Below are 22,041 nucleotides of genomic sequence, written 5' to 3'. Positions count from 1 at the left end.
CAGTATATGTGATGAGGATGTTCTTGATATCTGCTGGCATTCTTTTCCCTTTTACATAATATGAAATATTTCCCTTATATTTTAAGTATTATTTTTAAAAATGTGATTAGTTTCCCATTATAAGCAGATTATTTTTCTCCCTCCATTTTATACAAAATCATCCATTTTGAATAAAATGCCGACAGCTTCAGTATGAGAGAGTAAAGGTTAATGAAATCAAAATTGGGCAGTTGGCAAAGGCATGGTTTCTCTCATAAACTAGAAATGAGGTGTCTTATTAAGGTGACATGCAGTTCTTGAAGAAGTCAAACAACAGTGTTCAACATAGATGAGGGTTATATTTTTGAATTAATAATAAATACCAAAAAATCAAGATGTGAGTTCTTATGTCTGGACTGCAAATGTGTTTTATATACAGGTGTTTCTTTATGCAGTAGGTGGAAATTTGTCCATTCTGGTTGTTAGACTACTTTTAAGTAATATAATTCAGTAAAGCTTTATTATCTGGAATTTTCAATCAATTTTTCCTCAAATTCTAATTTTAAAAAAATTAACCAGAACTAACCCAGACCCCTCTGTTATGTAGCTCTCTTGTGAACAGTAATGTAAATGTACCTTTGTGGTACCACTAACATTAGTCCTTTATAATTTATAAAGTATTGTCAAATACATTTTTTAAATTTATTACACATATGCAGTAGATGATCAGAGCTCTCTCCATCTTCATCCTTATTGTGGGTTGGAGTGATTGCTAGCTCCACAAGAACTTGTAGCTAATTTTTTCAGATCCACCACTGTTTTCACCCTGTGAATTAATCCTTTGGGAAATTTTTTAGTAGAGCAAAGAGGATTTTTGCATTGTGAACACCCATTACCTAGAGCATATATCTAAAAGAATTTAAGTACTCTGTTTACCGGTAAGGTAAATTAACATGCATTTCTTTGTGCCTAGTTTTAAATGTCAGAATATTTAAAATGATCTATATGGGTAGTTTACTGAGTTTTTTTGTTTTTACACTAGGTAAAGTGTTACCTATTAATTGTCAGAATAAATTAAGATTACATGTAATTCTCCCCAACTGTTATCTTGGAAAACATGAAAGGATTTTAAGTAGTTTGATGAAATGCATTCTTACTGGGGGTTAATTTTATCACTGACAGCCATTTGTCCTTTAGGGATACACTCCTGAATGCTGGTATAAAGAACCACAGTTTCACTAATACGGATTGACAAAGACTGTCTTGAAAGAACTGGTTAAATGTGATAGGGAACATGTAGGCTGACTGCAGGTGAACAATTAATTTGGAAGTACAGGTGAGGTGTCTTGGAACCATAAATGAAAAAAGATAGGTCCTGGAAAATAGCTTTAAAATAAGCGTTAGCCACTAGTGGTATGCATTCCTAAGTCATCTTCATTGATTTTGAACTAGAATTTTGTATAACATGCTCTATTTTGTTAGTAGATAGATGTTCGAGATTCCCACAAACAGGCAAACCTACCTATAAGCATAGATACTGAGATTTAGTCTTTAAGTATTTGTCTTAACACTTGTTTCTCTCTCTCTAAGAGGAGCTATCTATAAGCAGCCTATGTGATTGAGGATAGAGCAGCAGGAGGAAGCGAGAAATTAGAAATCAAGGATCCTGAATTCCCAAATAAGGAAGGTTTCTTGTTCTTACATTTAAATGTGGGTTTGTCTGAGCTGAGAATTTACAATGCTTCAGAATAGTAGGGTGTGTTTTACTGAAATCATTAGAAAGATTATTTTTTTCTATCAAAATTGCCTCCTTAACTGATACAGCCTTAGTATAGAGCATTCACAGTAAAACATATGCTCTGTTTAATACACATTACACTGTAAAGCAGTGAGCAAATTCCATTAATTTTGTAGCTGTATCATAAAGCCAATGATGTTATTAGACTACTTGGTTATGAAACTGAATTAGATACTTTAAAAGTTATTGAAATGAAAGTCAGTAATTCAAACAAATGAATCATTGAAGGATATTTTATTGTATATAAGGAATCAAAATGGTAAATAATTGAAGGATATTTTTATTGTATTTAAGGAAACAAAATTTGAGATAATTTTCTTCAAAATTGAAATAACTTAAAAAATAGAGTATTAGTTAAAATTTCTCTACATTAGTTTAAAATGTGAACTTTTAAAACCTCACAACTTGGAAATTTAATTGTAAATTTTACTCTGAAAACTAAATACATCTTTGAGACCTTTCTGGATAGATATCTGCTGGATATAAGAGTGAGGCATCCTTGCGAGTTCCTTCAAATTAGGCCAGTCAGGGCTGGGTGTGGTGGCTCACGCTTTTAATCCCAGCACTTTGGGAGCGCTTTTGAGCTCAGGAGTTTGAGACCAGCGTGGGCAACATGGCAAAACCCGATCTCTACAAAAAATACAAAAAATTAGCTGGGCATGGTGGTGCGTGCCTGTAGTCCCAACTACTTGGGAAACTGAGGTGAGGCCATCACTTGAACCTAGGAGGTTGAGGTTGCAGTGAGCCGTGATGCCGCTGCACTACAGCCTGGGCGAGAGGGTGAGACCCTGTTTAAAAGAAAAATTATGATGGCTGAGTCTGTGTCAAAGAAAATTAACGTATTTTTGGTGTTAACTAGATTATCCTTAGGAAATCACATTTTATATAGATTGTGATGATACATGGCAGTAGTTTTCCTATTACTACTACTTTTTTTTTCTTGTTTTTCCTTTGTGTTTTTGTAATACCAGTGGAACCTTTTCTTAAAATGAAACTTTAGACAAATCTAAGACAATTATGCTTAAGGAAAAAAAAAGGGGGAAATCTTACTCAGAACTCTGTTTTTTGAAAGATCAAATGGAATGGGTCAGAGCAGGTGTGATGGCTCCTCCTGTAATCCCAACACTTTGGGAGGCTGAGGTAGGAGGATCGTTTGAGCACAGGAGTTCAAGATGAGCCTGGGCAATACAGTGAGACCCTGTCTCTATGAAAAAAGTTAAAAAAAAAAAAAAAAAAGAAGAGAAAAGAAAGCTAGGCCCGGTGATACATGCATGTAGTCCCAGCTACTTGGGAGGGTAAAGTGGAAGAATTGCTTGAGCCCCAGGAGTTCAAGCCTGCAGTAAGCTGTGATCAGGTGACTGCACTCCAGCGTGGGCAACAGAGTGAAACCCTATCTTAAAAAAAAAAAAAATAACAGCTTAGATTAAAACTGTCATAATTCAAAATTGTAAAGGAAGGCTGGGCACAGTGGCTCACGCCATTAACCCCTCCAAGGCAGGTTGATCGCTTAAGCCCAGGAGTCCAAGACCACCCTGGGCAACATGGTAAAACCCCATCTGTACGAAAAATACAAAAATTAGCTGGGTATGGTGGCATGCACCTGTAGTCCCAGCTACCCAGGAGGCTGACATGGGAGGATCATCTGATCTCAGTCTGGGAGGCAAAGGCTGCAGTGACCCATGATAGCACCACTGCACTCCAGCCTGGATGACAGAGCAAGACCCTGTCTCAAAAAATAAAAAATAAAAAAATGAAAGAAAAAGTTGTAAAGGAAAGAAGGCAATTTAGCTAATGTCAATAGAGGAAATTTAATAAAGAAAAAATGAGATTGTATGATTTGAGAGTCTTTGAAAGATTTGATGCATCTGATATAAATTTCTTGAACACGTGACTTTCTTTGGATCTTAGTGTCACAAATCAAAATAGCTAAAATAACGAAGTACTTGGATTTCCATCTACGTCATAAACTTTGCAAATTCCAATAAAAATTGTTAAGAACTCATGTCTCTCACTTGTATATGTATCATATTATGGTTGTCTTTTGTTAATTAATCAAGTTTTTTTGTTACTAAAACTAGTTGATTACAAGACCTTACATAATATTTAGTATATGCCACACTTCTAGGAATTATTTATTCCCATAAAAACCTTAGAGGTAAGTTATTTTTTCTCATTTTCACAAATAAGGTTACTGAGGCACAGAGAGACTGTAACTTGCTCAAGTTTACTCAAAAGACAAGATATGAAAGTAGTACAGTAAATTCACAGCCTCTACGCATCTTAGTTTTTACAAAAAAAGAACAAATTTTCATTTATTACCGTATAACCTTTTTATTAACGTTTCTCTAAATTTACCTTTAAAATAGGAATAAGAAATATATTTTGAAGCTTTCGTAAAAATAGGAAGCACTAGGAATATTTCACTTTTAATTTTATTTATCTATGTTTCAGAGATGGGATCTCACTCTGTTGCCTAGGCTGCAGTACAGTGGTGTGATCATGGCTTACTGCAGCCTCGAACTCCTAGGCTCAAGGGATCCTCCTGCCTTGGCCGCTCAGAGTGTTGGCATTACAGGCATGCACCACCATGCTCAGCCAGATTTCAACTTTTAAATATTTTTGAAAACCGTAAATGTAGCATTAATATAATCTCTAAGAAATTTCATACAGGGTATGCCAGCGGGATAAACAACAATAGTTATTATGTTAAGTTCTTCGAACTAGACAATGTATTATTAAAAAATATATGAACTTCTTTGTTGCTGAAGCAAAGCTTCTTAAGGTCAGGTTTTCCATAGGGAAAGTAATAGCCTCCTCAATCCATGGTACTTAAAAGTAGGCTGAACTGGCTTCTTCCAGTCTGAACCAATTTAATAGAGTAAGGTCACATTTCCTAATTCAGATGTGGTAAAGCTTTTTTCCCATTGAAACCCGCTTAGAAAGAAAATAATAACTCAGCCCATATTTTGGGTGCTCCCAAAGTGACTTATGAGCTTTGTGAAAATGTGTTAAATGATCAAGGACCATACACAATCTGCTCTACTTTTACTTGTGTAAGCATGTCTTGATACGTGGTAAAACCCAGAAAGGCAAAGATCACATTTTTTACATAGGAATAATATATCTGGTTTCCATTACTATCTTTGCTCTTTGAGACTATTGCTATTAGATTGTTAAAATTCCGTTTTATTTTTGTAACCATAGGTATTAGTAATATCACCTTTTGGTACGCTCTTTGCAGAGTGTTCCCTCCTACCCTAATAGAAATTACACTTCATCTTAAATTCTTTAAATAATGTAAACCCATTCTTACACAAATATTTAATAGTTTTATCAGAGAAACTCTTATAGTTGATGCACAGGAATTTTAAAAGGACAGGAAATAAAGCAAGATAATGTTGACATATTCATAGAATCACTTAAGGACCAATTTCCTTAATAAATAAAGAGCACCTACAACTCAATTTGAAAAAGAGTAGCAACTTAATAAAAACCTAAGCAAAGAACTTCAATAGACAGCTTGAAGAAAAGGAACTTTGAATAGTCCTTAAAAATAGGAAAATATGCTCAACCTTACTCCTATAAAAGGAAATGTAAACTAAAAAACTCTTATTATGCTGTTAAGGATAAGGCAGCTCTGAATTACTAATATGAATCAATCTTAAGTTTATATATTAAAAAGATACACATACATGCATATGCAATGGATATCCACAAAAGGTTATGTAAGAAGCTGCCTCTGGAGTGGTCATCTAGGTGGCTGAGGGGAGGGGTGGAGGAGTACTTCATTTTCTTCGTATCTTTCAAATATTTTTATTGCTGGCACAACTGCCTATTTAATGTAACTAATTTGGGGGGAAAATATTAAGTCATAGAATATTAAAATTTGTGAGGGTCCTTTTGGAGCCATTTGGAGTGACCCAAGTTTAGCATAACAGCCAGCTTTACATCACAGAACTGCTGCTGTCAGCCCAACTCATATTTCACTATACTAGTAGTTCTCAACTGGGCAGCATATTTTAATGGCGTTTTAATAACAGATTCTGTCTCATTCATCATTGTATTCCAATTATCTAGCATACAGGAGGTATTCAGTAAATGCTTGAATGAAACAAATTTAAGGTATAAAAATATTTTTTTTCTTTCGAAGATAGAGATGAAAATAATTTTCCTTTATTATGGAAGTTTATAATTTTGATCTAAAGAAACATTTGTAAAGATTAATTTGTTAATCACTTTTCAGACACTGGCTTCATGTCCTATTGACCGTAAACCTTTTCAGGCAGTGTTTAAATTCAGTGCATTGGAAGGTTATGTTAAGGTAAGTCTTTTTATTCTGCAACATGAATTATGTAAGAATTAATTGAAGCTGTTTGACTTTGATTTCCAGTTTGTGTATATTTGAAAATTGTTCAACTTAAGGTTTAATATGTTATTTTAATCCTCCTTAGCATGATAAATTTATACCTTTCAACTAATATACTTAAATTCTGAACCTTTTATTCATTTGCCCCCTAAAGAGGGCGTATCCATAATGATCACCTTGTAATATACCACAAAATGTATTAGATCTCTGATAATCTGAAGGACGTTTCCTACTAAGGTTTAATTATAAAATACTTAACATTTTAGAATATCTTGAATGTGAGGACTTCTTCCCATATTTCAAACAATTTAATTGGATAGCACTTTGAATACATATTTTCCATTGAAAAAATGTTTGAAATGAAGTATTAGATTCAAAGACCAACTCCCACAAAACCTTAAGTCCAAAATAACTGAAAACTGTTTTCCTGAAAAACATAATAATTTCAAAATTAGCCAGTAAAATTAAATTCTGCTTACCTCATTAATGTTACTTACTGTTGTGAGCCATGATTATGATTTGTATTTATGTTAATTTTTTGCTTACCTGAAAAAACAAAAAATATGTCTGAGTTCAGTAAGAAGAAAAAAGGAGAAGAGTAGTAGTTAAGTATATGAGAAAGATTTCTTGATGTATCACTACCAAGTCATGAATGAAAAATAGCTAAAAATGAGAGTACTCAATATAAACATAAGTGATGCCATTAATAGGAGAAACAAACTGTTTTTAGGTAGCACTGTTAGTCTTTGTCCACTTGGTTACTGTCTATGTAAGTAGAAAAGGGGATGGAAGCAATGTACAACTATTTAATTATTTGTCTTTCTCAGTGTAGGTTTTTATAATTTGTTCTGATATATTTTTACCAGATGAATCTTGATGCAAGGTACAAACAGGACTGCAATTCAAATAAACGGTTGGCTTGTTGTAATTGTATAACTTTGCCATCAATGCAAATTAGTTTATATCTCAGAAAAAAGATAAAACATTATAGAAGTGTAATATAATAAGGGTGGATTTCCTGAAGACATATTCTCCATTTTTCCAAACCCTGTTTGTGTGTATAATTACGTTGCAAAAGATTCATTAGTGTAAAATAGATTCCAAATATATTTTTCTGTGAAATTATGTTTTCTTGCTTAGAATAAAATTTTGTTTATTTGATAGACTTTGTATTTTACTTAAAAGTTTGGTACAGTGCTAGTTTAATTTTGTTTAACTTAAAAGGTATTTCTTGGCACATGAGATATCTTCCACATTCTCTTAAGTGCCTTCCCTAGACCTTTACTTCTTTCGAATCTTCACTTCATTATCTTTTTCCCTTTGCAACTGAACTTCTTGAATTCTACAACTACCTCTTCTCAATTCTTACTCACGTTTCAGTTCCCATAGAACATTTACCTCTATTATCTTATTTTACAAACACTACCCTCACCAAGGTCCAGGCTCAGACTTCCACATTCCATGGGTTTGTTTTCTGCGTGTAGTGCTGCTGACTACCCTCTACTTCCTTCGGCTTCTAAAACATCCTTCTCTTGTGGGTATGTATGTATGTATGTATGTATGTATGTATGTATGAATGATTGTTTTACTTCTCGGTCCTTTGAAAATCTTCTTTGTCATATCCCTACCCTCCTGTTCCTTTTCTTAGTCATTAGGGCTCATACGATCTTCATTTAAATTCTCTCAGTATACTTTCTAAGTCTTCTCAGCTATTATACTTCAGTAGCTTTAAGTACTACCTATATTTGGATGCTTCTAAAATTGTCACTATCCTAGACTTCTTTACTGAGAGCCAGACCTGTATTTGCAACCACTTGTGCATCTCTATCTGGAATACCAACAAAATCTAACATTAACAAACTCCAAATTAATCACATTCCCTACCCCTTTCCCCAGCCCCAGTAGTTAATGGAATCACAGCCCCAGTCACCAAGATCAGAAATATCTGGGACTTTTCCAGTTTTCTCTCCCTCATCTGTTTTTTTCTGCTCAATGTCTTAAATATGTTTCTGCTTTATCCCTCCATTGTTCCCTCTTTGTAGACCCCTATTCTTTCATCTAATTAGTGCTGTCTGATGGAAGTCTACTATAAGCCACTAAATAACTAAAATTTTAAGTAGGCATCCTAAAATAATAAAAAAATGAAATAAATTGAATGATATATTTTATTTTTAATCCAATATATCTAATGTATTAGCTCAACATGTAATATTTTAAAATTATTATTGAGAGATTTTACATTCTTTTAAAAAATTATACTAAGTCTTTGAAATCTTGTGTCTATTTTATACTTGCAGCACATTCCAATTTAGACGAGCCACATTCCAGGCACTGAGTAGCCATATGTGGCTAGTGACTGTTGTCTTGGACAGCATAGATCTAGTCTATCTTAAGAGCTTTGATTTCCTGGTTTTTATAGTCTCTTCTTAACTGGTTGATTCTCCATATCACACCAGAGTTATCTTCCTAAAAACAAATTTGATCATCGCATTCACTTGCTTTAAGAAGTCCACTTACTCTCTGATGCCTGTAGATTTTCTTATTCAAGAACCTTTACAGTCAAGTCCTAACACATTTCACCAACTTCACATCTAGCTACTCTGTTTTTCCCTGTCTACATTGGCTTCTCACTGTTCCTTACAACTCTGTTCTTTCCTCCATCTAGAATATTTTTTTCTTAGACCAATTCCTAACTATCCTTTAAGACCAACTCATAAATCATCTACTCATTAAAGTCTTCTGTGACATCCTCAGTTAATTTCTGAGTCCTATATGTATATACAAATCTGTGTTCATATCTCTGTTATGAGCACTTAATCTGTTTATGCTTAGCTCTCACTATTTTGTTTGCCCAGAGCTAAGCACACTTACTAAGCTTATGGTTTAGCATGCTTGAATGAATAAGCATATGTATTTGGACTACACTTTTTAATTGGACAATTTTGTTTCTGTAATTTTAATCATTTCAAGGAAGAATTTAAAAAGTTATTTGTAATGCTAAATTGTTGCTCTAAATTGATTTTACTTTTCTCATAGGTTCAAGTAAAAAAACAGCTGAGAGAAACAAAAGACAAGAAAAATGAAAACTCATTTGAGAAACAGGTCTCCTGTCATGAAAATTCTAAAAGCTGTATAAGGTTAGTGATTAACTTTAGAAGTGGAATGCAAATGAACGGAACAGAAGTTAACTAGTACAAAAAGAGTATTTAAAAAAATGAAGTGGGGTTTAAATGTATTTAATCACTTACTCAGAAGCACACACTTGATAATTTAAGAAGGGACTAGCTGAAATCTGAGAATCTAATTTGAGCTCTACTCTGTTTTTGGTGAAGAATTGGTTCTGGCTGGGCATGGTGGCTCACTCCTATAATCCCAGTGCTTTGGGAGGCTAAGTGAGAGGATCACGTGAGACCACAAGTTTGGTACCAGCCTGGGGAACATAGTGAGGACCGTCCTCCCCTCCTCTGTCTCTACTAAAAAATAACACAAAATAAAAAGAATTAAAAGAATTCATTCTTTTCAGTTTATTTCTGAATCTGTTTTAGACCAAACCTTTTGTAAAATAAAATGTTCAGCAATGTAAAATTTCTGAATGCTGGCCAGGTGTGGTGGCTCACACCTGTAAGGCTAGCACTTTGGGAGGCTGAGGTGGGAGGATCACTTGAGCTCAGGAGTTCAAGACCAGCCTAGGCAACATAATGAGACACTGTCTCTACTAAAAATTTACAGATTAGCCAGGCATGGTGACACATGGCTGCAGTTCCAGCTACTCAGGAAGTTGAGGCAGGGAGATATCTTGAACCCAGGAATCTGAGGCCACAGTGAGCTATGATCACACCAGTGCATTCCAGCCTGAGCAACAGAGCAAGACTCTGTCTCAGAAACAAACCAAAATTCTGAATGCTTACCCTTATTTTTGTACTTAATCACATACCAATATTAAACACCTAATAGATAAGCATTGGTGCTCATACCACACTGTGAATAGCACTGATCAAGTTATTTATGGACAAAAAGTAGGAAATACTTAATGGTATAGCACAACATTCTTCATCAGTTATTATTTAAACTGTTTATTAACCTTCACATACTGCTTTCCTGTGTTGAAGCAGGCACTTGCTATCTACTATAACAAGTGTTTATGTTAAAACATTTTTAAAAATATATAGGTTTCTTTTTTTTTAGTTGCTATTAAAACCATTGCCTATTTTAACATAAATGCCTAGAAATGCAGTGTTTAATACTTGAGTTTAGTAGGTGTTTAACACATTTTTGAAGTAAATTGAATATGAGTAGTACACTGGAAATTAAGTAATGCTTAAATAACTTGTTCTAATACATTTGAAACTTAAGCTCATTTTGATCTGAACTGTATTTAGAGCTGTCCAAGAGTTGAATTTTTAAGTCAATATGTTGTCCGATTCATAATTAAATCTATGATTCATTAGTACTTTTCATCAGAATACTAATTTCTTAAAAGTAAGTTTATTTAGTTCCTAAAACAGTTGGCAGTAGTCACTGAGGTTTATTCAAGCTATCACTAATTTATAACACTGTAGCTCCTTAGATGTTAACTTTTGGGTAGTTATGGCATTCTTTAAGAATGTGAAGAATGATTCAGATCCCTTCTGCTAGAAAAATACACGTTTACAGACATAAAACTTTGTATATGATTTCAAGGTATTCATGGAATACCCACTCCAAGAGCCTACCCATGAGCCCCAAAGTTAGTAACTGCATTAGACCAAATTTTATAATTATTTCTGAAAAATGCTTATCAGCTTTGGTTCTTGCATTTGTATTTACGTAGTAGATAGTAGTACACTTTTCCCAGGCATAGTGAAGAAATACCTTTTAGTAGAAATACTTTAATTCTTGATACAACTCATATCACTGGCTGTGACAGTATCATAGATGTGCTTTTTTTTTTTTGCTCCCTCAAAATTACCCAATTCTCTTGGCTCTTGCCAAGGGTGTAGTGGTCATCACAGAATGACCTATAAGGCTCACAGCTCTATTTGAGTCTAACATAGCAAAAATCGTCCCCATATTTAACTGCTTTTTCTGAGATTTGTCATAAGGAAATAACAGCTGCAAAATTAATAATTTGCCTTTGCCTACCAAGGCATAGCTTAACTATTTTTCCCAAGGTGGAAAATCTGTCAGCTGTTGGATATCTACATTATACTCTTTTTTGGAGTCTTGGATGTTTTTAGTAGTCCTGTCATTCAGTCTTCTGTTTACTGGATGCTTGGTCTGCCAACACACAGACAAACTCCATTAGTTTTGCCTCTCCCTTCCAAAGCAATAAAACCCTGGGACCTCTCTCTTTCTGATACTTTTTACCAGTTCCAAAGAAGGCATTGCAGTGGTATTTTGTTTCTTGGTAGTGAACCTCCATTTTAAGTCATTGTAGAGAATGGTAACTGAGTGAGGAGTGGAACTAATCATGCTTTCTTTGCTAGAATTTCCTAATGGTCCTTTTAAAAAAGATACCTGCTTACCTCTACTCTGCATGGCTCAATAGCCAGTCAGTCATGATCAGCCAATAAGATTATTGTTTAAAGACTGAGATGAGGCCAGACGTGGTGGCTCATGCCTGTAATCTCAGCACTTTGGGAGGCTGAGGTGGGAGAATCACTTGAGATCTGGGATTTGAGACCAGCCTGGGCAACATAGTGAGACCTCATGTGTAGTAAAAAAAATAATAAGAATAAGAATAAAAAATATATTAGCCAGGCATGGTAGCTTACACCTGTAATCCCAGTACTTAGGGAGGCCAAGGCGGGAGGATCACTTGAGCCCAGGAGTTCAAGAACAACCTCAGGAACAAAGGGAAACTCTCTGCAAAAATAGAAAAAATTAACCTGACAAGGTGGTGCATGCCTGTAGTCCCAGCTACTCAAGGAGGCTGAGCTGGGAGGATTGCTTCCACCCAGGAGGTCAAGACTGCAGTGAGCCGTGATTGTACCACACCAGTCCAGCCTGGGTGTCAGCAAAATCCTGTCTCAAAAAAAAAAAAAAAGACTGAGATTATACAACTCAATAGATATTAAAACCTAACTTGACATTCTGATATCTCATAGAAGTCTGTGAGAATATCCTTCAAACCATTTACCAGATTTCAGCATAGTTACCAAAATCAGTGCATGATAGATTTCATTTTGATGGAGGAGAATGAGTTGAAAATAAGTGAGCAAAACGACAGTTTTTTTCTTAATTCTTTCCTGTCTTTATTGATGTTTACAGAAGAAAAGCCATCATAAGAGAAGATCTATTAAGTGCAAAAGTTTGTGACATGAAGTTGATACATAGTAAGTGACTTTTTGCTTGTGTATTCTACCTTTTTTTGTTGTTTTTTAATTTAACGGTTGTGTCAGAGTTCTCATCAGTAACACTTCAGGCTGGAAAATAGTCCTCAGAGCCCTGTACATTGTGTTAAATCCTACATAAATTTTGTTTTCATGGAGCAGTTTATACTGTTTTCTGCCCTTTTTTCCTTCTTGCTCCCCTTAAAAGGAGTGTGTGTGTACATGTGTTGGGAGAAAAGAGTGTTTCACAGTTTCTTGGTGTTGACCAGCTCATACTGTGGCCTTATTCCACCCATTAGTGCAGAAGTCCTTAGGGGAGATGAGATTAAATGCCTTGTGGGCCAGTTACTGTGAGCAGTAGCAAAGGAAGACTGTGACAGCAAGAAAGTAATTCACAGTTCCTGAAGGAAATTGTAGTTTGTCCTCTAGCCTTACTTCTAATTTGAAACTTTAGAAATAAAGCACCTCTAACATATTTATCTACATGAGCAGTTAAATATTCCTGTCTTCTGTTTTTGTCTGGTACATGATTTTCTAATACACAGGAAGGCTTTGCAGCAGACCCTGAATAAAAATGACAACATCCATAGTTCTTTGTGACTCCTCCTTGGGGGTTCAGGTTGTTTATTCTGTCCCAAAGAACATCTTACTATGATCTGTTTGTAAGCAAGGAGGTGGGCATTTATTTTCCAGACTAAGTCACAGTGAATTTTCACTTACAGCTAGAACTAGTGAATTAGTGAGCTGTGAAAGAATTAATTTATTGTTTTAAAAAGTGAATAACTTCATTTTTTATGCATTATGAATACCAAGTTTTGTTTTTTGTTGGTTTTGTTTTTGATTAGAATTAATATGATCCCGTAGGTTAGATTTACAGATTAACAAATGTTCTACCTTTGAAATTTTACTGTTAAAGTGAAATTGAAACAAAAGTTGTTTTGATCTCTAGACTTTTGTGGTTAAAAAGGCATTTTTCTTTTGTCAGCTTTAGATATGAAAACAGTCTTTGCTTTTCTATGTCATTGCTGTAGATTAGCATTCTTTTTTTATGAATAGCATTTGCTTGCCAATTCTAAGAACCAATATAAAATTTACTGCTGAGGAAGATTAAATGATGTTACAGATTTTCTTTAGATAATTTGGCCCATTAAATTATGCTGGTCTTAGTTTTAAGACCACTGACCACTGTAATTTTCTTAAAGTGTATATCTCTTGCCTGGGCTCATTTTTAGAAGGTGAAATACAGGAAAATCTTAAATTCCATATGCTTCAGTATAGTAAAGCTCATTTATAAGCATCTATGATTAATTCTGATTTGAGATTTTGTTTTACTGTTTAGAATGTGGAATATTAGATTGGATAGCTATTTTAAAATTATAATGAGGAAAAAAACAATTTCTGCCAGAAGGTTAACATTGCCTAAGGCCTGTAACTCAATGCTGTATCTACTTAAGATGCCTGAAGTCATTTGTTTGGTTTGGTTTAGGATAGGCAGAAATACTCATTATACTTTGAGTGGATAATACAAGAGTGCTGATGCCAAGGTAATTATGAGCAAATGTCTTCACTGACCAACCTGGACTGATTTGAAGGGAACTGGGTATAGTAGTTACCCCTTGTCCATGGGGGATATGTTCCAAGTAGATGCCTGAAACTACAGATAGTACCAAACTCTGTGTATATTATGTTTTTTCCTATATGTACATACCCATGATAAAGTTTAATTTATAAATTAGGTGGTGGAAAGATTAATAATAATGAATAATAATATAGAACCATTATAACAATATACTGTAATAAAAGTTAGGTGAGTGTGGGCTCTCTCAAAATTTCTTACTGTACTTACTCTTCTTCCTTAGTCTTCTTGTGATGAAGGTAGAGTGACACAAGATTTCATCATGTTATTCAGAATGGTGTACAATTTAAAACTTAAGAATTGTTTGTATCTGGAATTTTCCATTTAATATTTTTGGGCTGCGTTTGACCACAGGTAACTGAAACTGCAGAAAGAGACACCATGAATAAGGGGGGACCACTTTACTCATGGATTATCCATTTAGTTATGAATAGTTTTGCTATGATGTTACTTTTTACTAGGGAAATTTGATAAGTCTAACATGGTCAGTTTTTCTTCCTATATTGAAATAGATTATTTATTGGATGAAGTAGCTTATATTTGGGTATTACATTAGATGAAAATTATTCAGGTTTAAATTCTAGATTCATACTCAGTATTGGATGTTCATACTCGGAGAAGCAAAAGGGAATTGAGATCACTCATACATTCAACAAATACATAACTGTACTGAGCACAGTGACTCTTAGGGGTATAGTAGTGAACAAAAACAACAAAGTGCTTGTCAATGGGATCTTCTCGTAGACAAACACAAATATAAATATATAAAAGACAGGCGGTAATAAATGCTTTAAAGAAGAATAAAGCTGGGTAAAAGGTTAAAGGGTGATGACATTGTGGAGATGACAGTTTATTTAAAGTGTTAGGGAAACCCTCTTGAATAAAGATATATTTGAGCAGTGACCTTCAAGAAGTAAGAAATTAAGCCATGAAGATATCTCAGGGAAGATTGTTCGGGGCAAGGGAACACAGCAAGTGTAAAAGCCTGAGACAGGAATATTCTTGGAATGTCTCCAAAGAATAGCAAGGGGGTTAGTGTGGCTAGAATGACTGAATTAGGTAGATGGAGGAGAAAGAGTAAGACATAAGGGGAGATCATTTAGGGCCAGTGTGAGCTAGGGAGTGTTTTCAGGAGTAACATGATCTGGTACATTTTAAAATGATTACTCTGGCTGTGAAGGGAAGAAAATCATAGACGAATAAGAGTAGAAGTGGAAATTGACTATTTAGGTGGCTTTTTTCTTTTTTGTTCTTTTTGTTTTAGGTGGCGTTTTTCTAGGCCACAAATTATAGTGGCTTGGGCCAAGGAGATATTAGTGGAGATGATGAGAAGTGGTTCAATTCTGTATGTACCATTGATCCTTGAAAACACAAGAGTTAGGGGTACCCCTGCACAGTCAAAAATCAGTGTATAACTTTTGACTGCCTCAGAACTTGACTACTAATAGCCTGCTGTTGACTGGAAACCTTACAGATAACATAAACAGTTGATAAACACATTTTATATATGTATTATATACAGTATTCCTACAATAAAGTAAGCTGGAGAAAGAATGTTATTAAGAAATCATAAGGATGAGAAAATACATTTACTATTCATTGAGCAGAAGTGGATCATCATAAAGGTCTTTATCCTTGTCTTCACATTGAGTGGGCTAAGGAAGAGAAGGGGTTGGTCTTGCTGTCTTGGATGGCAATGGCAGAAAAGGTGGAAGGGGAGGCAGGAGAGGCAAGCACACTCAGTGTTTATTGAAAAACGTTCATGAATAAGCAGACCCATGGAGTTCAAACACATGTTGTTCAAGGGTCAACTACATTGTACTTGAAAGATGAAGCTAACAGGATTTGCCGATGGATTGGATATAGGCTACAAGAAAGAAGGAAGTCAGGGTTGACTACAGGGTCTTGACCTAAGGAACTGGTAAAATAGGAGTTGCCAGTTACTGAAATGGGGAAGGCTGGTGGGAGAACGTCTGGGAGGGTATAATGAAGAATTCTCTTTTGGAAGTAGAATGGTAGTGGTTTTGGGGAGTGGGGAAAATAGGGAGATATTTGTCAAGGGATTCAGAGGTTCAGTTATGCAAGATGAATCAATTCTGGATACCTAATGTATAGATGTACAGCAGTGTGGATATAATTAATAATGGTGTATTGTACACTTGAAATTTGCCAAGCCAGTAGATCTTGTGTTCTCACTACAAGAAAAAGGGAGAATGGTAACTGTGAGGTGATGCATATGTTTAGTTTGTGGTGATTATTTTCACAATGTGTACATATATCAGAACATTAAGTAGTATACCTTAAATATATACAATTTTTGTCAATTATACCTCAATAAAGATGAGGAGCAAATTCGTTTTTCAATAAGTAAGGTGTCTACGACCATAGAGATGCTCTGAAGAAATTGGATGTTTGCATTTCATGTACGAATAAGATCTATTCATCTTCGTGTTATTTTAATGGTGAACAGTTTGTGTTGATATATGTTTATTTATGCTTGACTCCTCAGTTAAATTGATGGTTTCTTCCAGTTGTCATTTCTTTTCTCACTCTTGAGTTCAGGCAGAATGTTTAAGACTATGATGATCAGAAATAAGATTGAGGCAACATGGTGAAACCCACCTCTACAAAAAATACAAAAATTAGCCAAGTGTGATGATACACACCTGTAGTCCCAGCTACTCTGGAGACTGAGGTGGGAGGATCACCTGAGCCTGGGGAAGTTGAGGCTGCAGGTGTGTCATGATCATGCCACTGCACTCCGGCGTGGGTGCCAGAGTAAGACCCTTTCTCAAAAAAATAAATAAAAGGAAATAAGACTGAAAAGGAAGATTGCTGTGCAAGTAGACACAAATAAAAGTTTTTTTCATTGAGATACAATGCGGTGAAACTGTTTTAGAAAAACTAACCTGGTTAAAGTATTCCAAAAGGATGAGAAGCCAAGTAATCTGTTAGAAAGTTTCTAAAGATGTCAAAAGAGGAGGTTAATAAGATAACTCTGTCTTCTGAGATTATGTATTAACATCATTTTGTAAAGTCTTTTTTAAAAGGCTAAATGTCTTGTCCGAGATCACATTGCTAATAATTGGAGCCACCAGAATTTGATCCAGTCTTCTGACTCCATATCCAATGCCACTTTCTACTACAAAATAATACCAAAGCATGATATTGTTAGTGTTACTGACCTTAATTAAGCCTCTCACTTTATGGTTGTCTGCAACTTGTAACTTAAATTATTGCCATTCTGATGGATCTTGTTTGGATGTACTTTTGAGCTCAAAAATAATTTTTAATGTAAAATTAGCTCTCTTTCATTTTGATAACAGAATGTCTGCTCCCCACTTATCAGTTAACTGTGATTTTTTTTTTTCCTTTAGGCTAAAGGTCATAAATCATAGCTGTAAGATTAGAACTTTTAAGAGTTTTTGCCTTTAATTTGGACATTTCTTCTGTTTTTAATTTTTCTTTTAATTTTCACATTTCTTATGAGGTTTCTTAGACAGTATTTATTAACAAACTGACTAATTAGAAGACTAAGAGAACCTGTAAGTGTAACTTGGGATTATTGCAAAGTTTAGGGGCAGAAATGAGCCTGTCATGCAACAGAAAAGACAGCTTGTATCCTTAAATGTTGACATTTGATGACTAAGCAAGGAACCAAGAGACAAAGTCACGAAGGTAGAGTTAGTGGGGGATTGTGCAAATTGAATACATCTTTATTTACCCAGTTACACTGAACAGAAACCATGATATAGCCTAAGGATAATTTACATTTCTTTTTATAAAAGAACTACTTGACAAACTATTGTCTGTCTCTTTATCTAGGATTGATTGGTTAGATTTTAGAGGCAACTCTGCTTAGCTTAGCTTCTTTTTTTCTTTTCTTATATATTTATTTATTTATTTCAGATGGAGTTTTGGTCTTGTTGCCCAGGCTAGAGTGCAATGGCACGATCTCGGCTCACTGCAGCCTCCGCCTCCTGGGTTCAAACAATTCTTCTGTCTTAGCCTCCCAAGTAGCTGGGATTACAGGCATGCGCCACCGTGCCCAGCTACTTTTGTATTTTTAGTAGAGACGGGGGAATTTCACCATGTTGGTCAGGCTGGTCTCAAACTCCTGACCTCAGATGATCTGCCTGTCTCGGCCTCCCAAAGTGCTGGGATTACAGGCGTGAGCCACTGCACCTGGCCAAACTTCTTTAATTTCTTCAAGTTTTGTGAAGCAGGATGGGACTGTTCTTTAAACATAGGTGTGTGACTTTCTATCTGAAGTCATTTGTTATACAGTAATCAAACTAATGAATAGAGCTTATGAAGTTGTGAATTCTTATGTCTTGATTAGAAATTATTATTATAGCCTATAAATATAGTATAATATTAGTTAAAACTTCAGCAGGTCTAATAGATGGTTTTACTTGACAAAACATCAAGCCCCTTGAGTTTTGGACAGTTTTTTACCATTAAAACACCTGTGACTTTGGTAAAATTATATAAACTGTCCAGTTTTCTCATATAATGAAGATGATGTTGCCACACTAGAGGTATAGTGAAAGGTTAGACAGCAAACGTATTAGCAAATTTGTTGAGGAAATATCACTTTCTTTCTTCTGTCATACTAGATAACTGAATTATACATTTTTGTTTTTAATCTCCTTTATATTCACTTTGTTTCTTGGAATGAACATTAATCTTTGGTTTGGGATAGTAGTTTATAATTGATATAGTTTACAGAAAGATCTCCCTTTCAGGCATTTCTTAATGTAGTACTTCTTTAAGTACATACTAGATCCATCTAATTATGTCTTTATTAAACTTTGGAATCAATTCATCAAACTTTAATTGGATGCCTGCCAAGTACTGGGTTCTAAGCTCAGAGCCTTTATTGTACTTGTTTGTATTGTACAAAAGGATGTTTTCATGAAACATCCTTTGGGATTAGTGTTTCATGAAACATCTTTGGGGATATGCTGAATTAAAATAAATAAAACAAGCTTCTAGTTAAGCATAGCAGATTGAGTACTTGTTTAATGCTCTGATGCCTCTCATCCCAAATCTCTACTAAAATGACAATAAAGGAATGAAAGAAAAGTGTGGTTTTTTTGTTTTTTTTTTTTTTTTTTTTTGAGATGGAGTCTCGCTCTTGTTACCTAGGCTGGAGTACAGTGGTACGATCTCAGCTCACTGCAGCCTCCGCCTCCCAGGTCCAAGCGATTCTACTGCCTTAGCCTCCTGAGTAGCTGGGATTACAGGTGCCCGCCACCATGCCCGGCTAATTTTGGTATTTTTAGTAGAGCAGGGTTTCACCATGTTGGCCAGGCTGGTCTCGAACTCCTGACCTCAGGTGATCCACCAACCTTGTCCTCCCAGAGTGCTGGGATTACAGGTGTGAGCCACTGTGCCTGGCCAGAAAGAAAAGTTTTAAGCCACAAAGACAAAAAGCTGGAGAGAGGGGGACAGCACATAAGTGTCCACAAAATAGAAAGTAAAATAGTATGAGGGGGATGGTAAATTGTCTTAGCAGAAAGCTGATACATAGACATTTCATGGGGAGAATGGAGTTAAGAATCTCAAGACAGTTCACATACCATCAAACCTTAGAAAGTCGAGTTTGGAGGCCTCCATTATCTGTGAAGGCAGAGATATGGGGTGGTTTTAGAAAACAGAATTGGTTAAAAATTTTTAGATCCTGAAGATTCCTGGCTGTGGGTAGAGGAAGGGGAGTACCCAATGAAAGACTGGAGATTTAGTCTCTAAAATGAGTATTTGAGGCCAGGCGCGGTGGCTCAGGCTGAGGCAGGAGAATGGCGTGAACCCGGGAGGCGGAACTTGCAGTGAGCCAAGATAGCGCCATTGCACTCCAGCCTGGGCGACAGAGCGAGACTCCGCCTCAAAAAAAAAAAAAATGAGTATTTGAACCAGATTTAAACTTTAGCATAAATGATGGTACAGGAAACAACAGGAAAATTAAGTCAAATGATGAGGCTTTTAGTCCTCTACCCAAGAGCATTTTTCAAAGCACTGGCAGTCTTGATTATTATAATTTTCCAAAGTAGGAAATAAGGGACATCTTCCGGAAAACTGACTTGCCCAAAAGAAAAGACTTAATGTCATTTGAGAGTCTTCTAATGAAGTAACCACATGTCTGCTTGATCACCCTACAGTGAAACACATTAGCTGAAAGGCTCTGACCACCCATCTACACCATTTTCAATCAATATTTTAGTGTCCCACAAACAATCAAGGATCTCCAGATGTTTGAGGGAAATCAACATAATAGAGATCAAAACAAAGACAAAAGCAACCTGATGGCACAGACCCAATGCTGGAAAATAGGGAATAACTTAAAAAAACTTAATATCCTCAAAGCCTGAAAGAAGGGATATTTTATCAATGATATAAGAAAAATAATATTTAAGAAAAAGCTTTTAGAAGTTAAAAATATTACAGCAAAAATACAAAAATTCAACAGGAGTAGAAGATAAGTTCGTAAGTCTCAGAAAGTAGGACTAAAAGTCAAAGAGATGATAGGATATTCATTTAAGAGATTCAATATCAAATAATACAATTTCAGAAAGGGAAAATGCAAAAATTTATTTTTAAAAAAGACAAAGGAAATTTTTCCGTAATAGTAGAGCACAGGTGTCCAAATATGAAGAAATAATATAATACCTAGTAAATGAAAAAAGAATTATACCAAATACTTCATAAAGTTCTAGAAGTCTGAGGATGACAAGAGAGAGAGTAAAAACAGACCACATAGAGGATTGGGGTTACAGAGTGTCATCAACAATAGTTGGAGTAGTGAAGCAATGCCTTGAAAACTCTAGGGAATATAATTACTAACCTAAACAATTCTGTAACCTATCAAACTATCCATCGTGCACTAACTCAGAATTCCCACCCTTTTCCACTTCTGCTGGAGGATGTATGTGTATACTTCACTAAACGAGATAGTAAATGGAAGAACAAAGAGGATTACTGGGATAATGACAAAGGACAATCCCAGAATGACTATTGAACAGCAGCTTTGAGAGTTACCAGTTCATATTGGACCAGGACAAAGAAAGAGTTTTGCCAGGAAAGTGGGGAACAAACTTTATGGATGAGTTGTTGTGTTTGAGTGTATTAAACTCAGATTTATACTTCTGTTGTAGTTAGCTAGATTAATGGTGGATAATAAGGAAGAAAGGGAAAAGAGAAAACAAAGCCATTATTAACCCTAGGAAAATACCTGAAGCTGGCTGGGCATGGTGGCTCATACCCGTAATCCCAGCATTTTGGGAGGCCAAAGTGGGTGGATCACCCGAGGTCAGGAGTTCAAGACCAGCCTGACCAATATGGTGAAACTCCATCTCTACTAAAAATACCAAAATTAGCCAGGCATGGTGGCATGCACCTGTAGTCCCAGCTACTCAGGAGGCCGAGACAGGAGAATTGCTTGAACCTGGGAGGCAGAGGTTGCAGTGAGCTGAGATTGTGGCACTGCACTCCAGCCTGGCCAACAAAGCGAGACTCCGTCTCAAAAAAAAAAAAAAAAAGTAGAGTAGTATAAGGATGTTATTTAGAAATAAAGAAGTAAATGTTAGAAGAAACAGCCAAAGGATTTGATGAGTGCTTTAGGGAAGCAGAAATCAAGAGTGGGTATTTCCATAATTTTTCTTCATAAGTTTGGAAGTACTGTTTGACATCTTAAAGTAGATACATGCATTACTTTGATAAAAAGTAAATGAAAAGGCATATCACTGCCCACCAAAAACAGATAAGTAGGGTAGATTTGTGAAACAATCTTCAGGAAACCACAATTTAGACAAATTCACCAGTATTGAATACTTTAGAGATTGTCATTGAAGCTGCTCAGTAATTACCTGAGAATTACCCAGAAATATGTGAAATAGCTTTTGAACTGGATTTTCACGTGTAGCATTGCCCAGAGAAAACTAACAATTCTTTC

At 35.4% G+C, this 22,041-nt stretch overlaps 1 protein-coding gene across 1 annotated transcript in view; it reads left to right on the top strand.

Moving 5' to 3' along the window:
- Positions 1-22,041, top strand: part of SCAF11 (SR-related CTD associated factor 11) — a 79,492-nt gene that overhangs the window by 40,535 nt on the left and 16,916 nt on the right. The window contains exons 4-6 of the mRNA XM_030822679.1: positions 6,021-6,098; positions 9,180-9,280; positions 12,393-12,457. Of these exons, the coding sequence (XP_030678539.1) occupies positions 6,021-6,098; positions 9,180-9,280; positions 12,393-12,457 (244 nt within the window). The remainder of the gene's footprint in view (positions 1-6,020; positions 6,099-9,179; positions 9,281-12,392; positions 12,458-22,041) is intronic.

Source organism: Nomascus leucogenys, chromosome 11, assembly GCF_006542625.1.
Source record: "Nomascus leucogenys isolate Asia chromosome 11, Asia_NLE_v1, whole genome shotgun sequence".
NCBI lineage: Eukaryota > Metazoa > Chordata > Mammalia > Primates > Hylobatidae > Nomascus > Nomascus leucogenys.
This window is presented reverse-complemented; position numbering and strand designations above follow the sequence as displayed.